General features: G+C 34.6%; 1 protein-coding gene across 3 annotated transcripts in view; it reads left to right on the top strand.

The window, feature by feature from the left end:
• Positions 1 to 1,422, top strand: part of TNIP3 (TNFAIP3 interacting protein 3) — a 149,511-nt gene extending 148,089 nt beyond the window's left edge. For all 3 annotated transcript variants that reach the window (XM_025199141.1, XM_006019735.3, XM_006019736.3), the window contains one exon: positions 179 to 1,422. In XM_025199141.1, coding sequence (XP_025054926.1) covers positions 179 to 210 — 32 coding nt within the window. In that variant the 3' untranslated portion in view covers positions 211 to 1,422. The remainder of the gene's footprint in view (positions 1 to 178) is intronic.
• Positions 1,423 to 1,820: the final 398 nt, after the last annotated feature.

Genomic DNA, 1,820 nt, shown 5'->3' with positions numbered 1-1,820 from the left:
TTCCTGCCCATTTTTTACTTTTCCTTCTATATATTGTAACTCAGGGGGGACTGTAAGTTTGGGACAACATAAAACTTTGACTTCAATAAGGGAGAATCAAAAAGATATGGTAATAAAGGGAAATTAGTCACCAATTTCTTTGTAATTTTCAATTAAAAATGCTTTAATTTATTTACAGATTCCTCCTCAAAGAAAGAAGTCCATCACTGACAGCACATGACCTAGAGAAAGGCAGACAACAGACTGAGAGCTAGCCTTGTGACTGTTATTAATTGTTTTGTCCCCTCCATCGCTTCTCTCTAGTGCCTGTTACCCATACCTGGAAAAATCTCTGGTGATTATGGAGAAGCAGATCTTTCATAGCCTGTGTTCCTCAGGATCCAGTTAAATTGGATGGGAACATATTCCTCTTCTGAAGAAAGACACTAGCTCTCCTGGTTATCAAACATTTATTAAAAGTGGTTATGGTATGACATGTAAGGTGACTGGGGATTCAGAGAAAGTTACATTGGATTTGAATACAAAACTTTAAGCACACTAATGTTCTGATCTAGTGTAAAAATCTAGTTTATTTCATTCCTAAAAATTACTTTTTGTGTCATTTTGAGTTCTGCACTCATTTCTCAGTCTGGAATGCATATGAGTTCTCTAATGCAATGGAAGTCTGGCTTATCATTTCAACAGCCTTTGTAAGATAATTGAGGTGGCGTAGATGCACTAATAGAGACTGAGCCTTCTTTCATTTAAGTCAAGGCTAGCATTCTTGTTGTTTCAAGCCTAGTGTATATGCAGAATATGATTATAATTTTATCTGTATGTACATATACATGTAAATAGAATATTAAAGGAAATATGTCATGGATTTAGATTGACAATGAAAACAGGTTTCTACTTCCATGAGGGATTTTTATCAATTAATAATTCTAAATATAACTGTTTGATCTCGAATCTGAGAATAAAACTAATGTATCTAATTGAAATCATACTTATTGTAGTTTACGTATGATACTGCATGATGCAACCTATTTACAGGATTCTCTCTTTCCCTTCATATTTTTAATAGGAAAAAATTTACAGGGATTCTACCACAGCTTGTTGGAAGTCTGCCTTGAATCAGGGGCACTGTTGGTAGTAAACTACATCAAATGCCCAATGGATGTATCTAGCAAGTCCTAGATTTGTAAAGATGATTCTAATATCACACCTTTCCTAAATCGGGCCAAGGCAACCCTTTCAGGTGAACCTACCAGCCTCTACAATATTATGCAGCATAATTCCCACATGAATAACAATCCATTTTGATTCCTGTTGTATTACAATAATAAACATAAAAGAATTTAAATGTTAGCAGTATTTCAACTTGGGCACAATAGACAACAATGCATGGGAAAGGACTTCTCTGCTATTAAATTTATTCTTTGACCGCTTTGTTTTTGCCTTCACTTATCAAGGAGAAAAATCACCCCTATGTTCTAACACAGAACATGAAAGCATGAGCAAAATGCCAAATTAACCATTCTCCAGAGAAAATGTTTTCATTACCTTTTAAAACTCTTGCTTTTCATTGCAACATTAGCTATGGAATAAAATCCCAAATATCCATTAAAGGTACAAAAAAGAATTTTATCTCTGTGTGGGTATAAAGTTGGCTTCCAGAAACTGTAGCAGCAGATAATTTAACTAGCAAACAATATACCCACACTACTCCTGATTAGTGATTTGGCTAATAAGGGTGAGATCATGGAAAATGCTAATGCAATGCCTAAGGAAAATCCAATTATAATGTAACTTAATTCAATTCAAACTCTCAGTGGGTGACC

Source organism: Alligator sinensis, unplaced genomic scaffold, assembly GCF_000455745.1.
Source record: "Alligator sinensis unplaced genomic scaffold, ASM45574v1 scaffold544_1, whole genome shotgun sequence".
Classification (NCBI taxonomy): Eukaryota; Metazoa; Chordata; order Crocodylia; family Alligatoridae; genus Alligator; species Alligator sinensis.
Note: the sequence above shows the minus strand (reverse complement) of the source record. Positions and strands in the feature narration are given on the sequence as shown.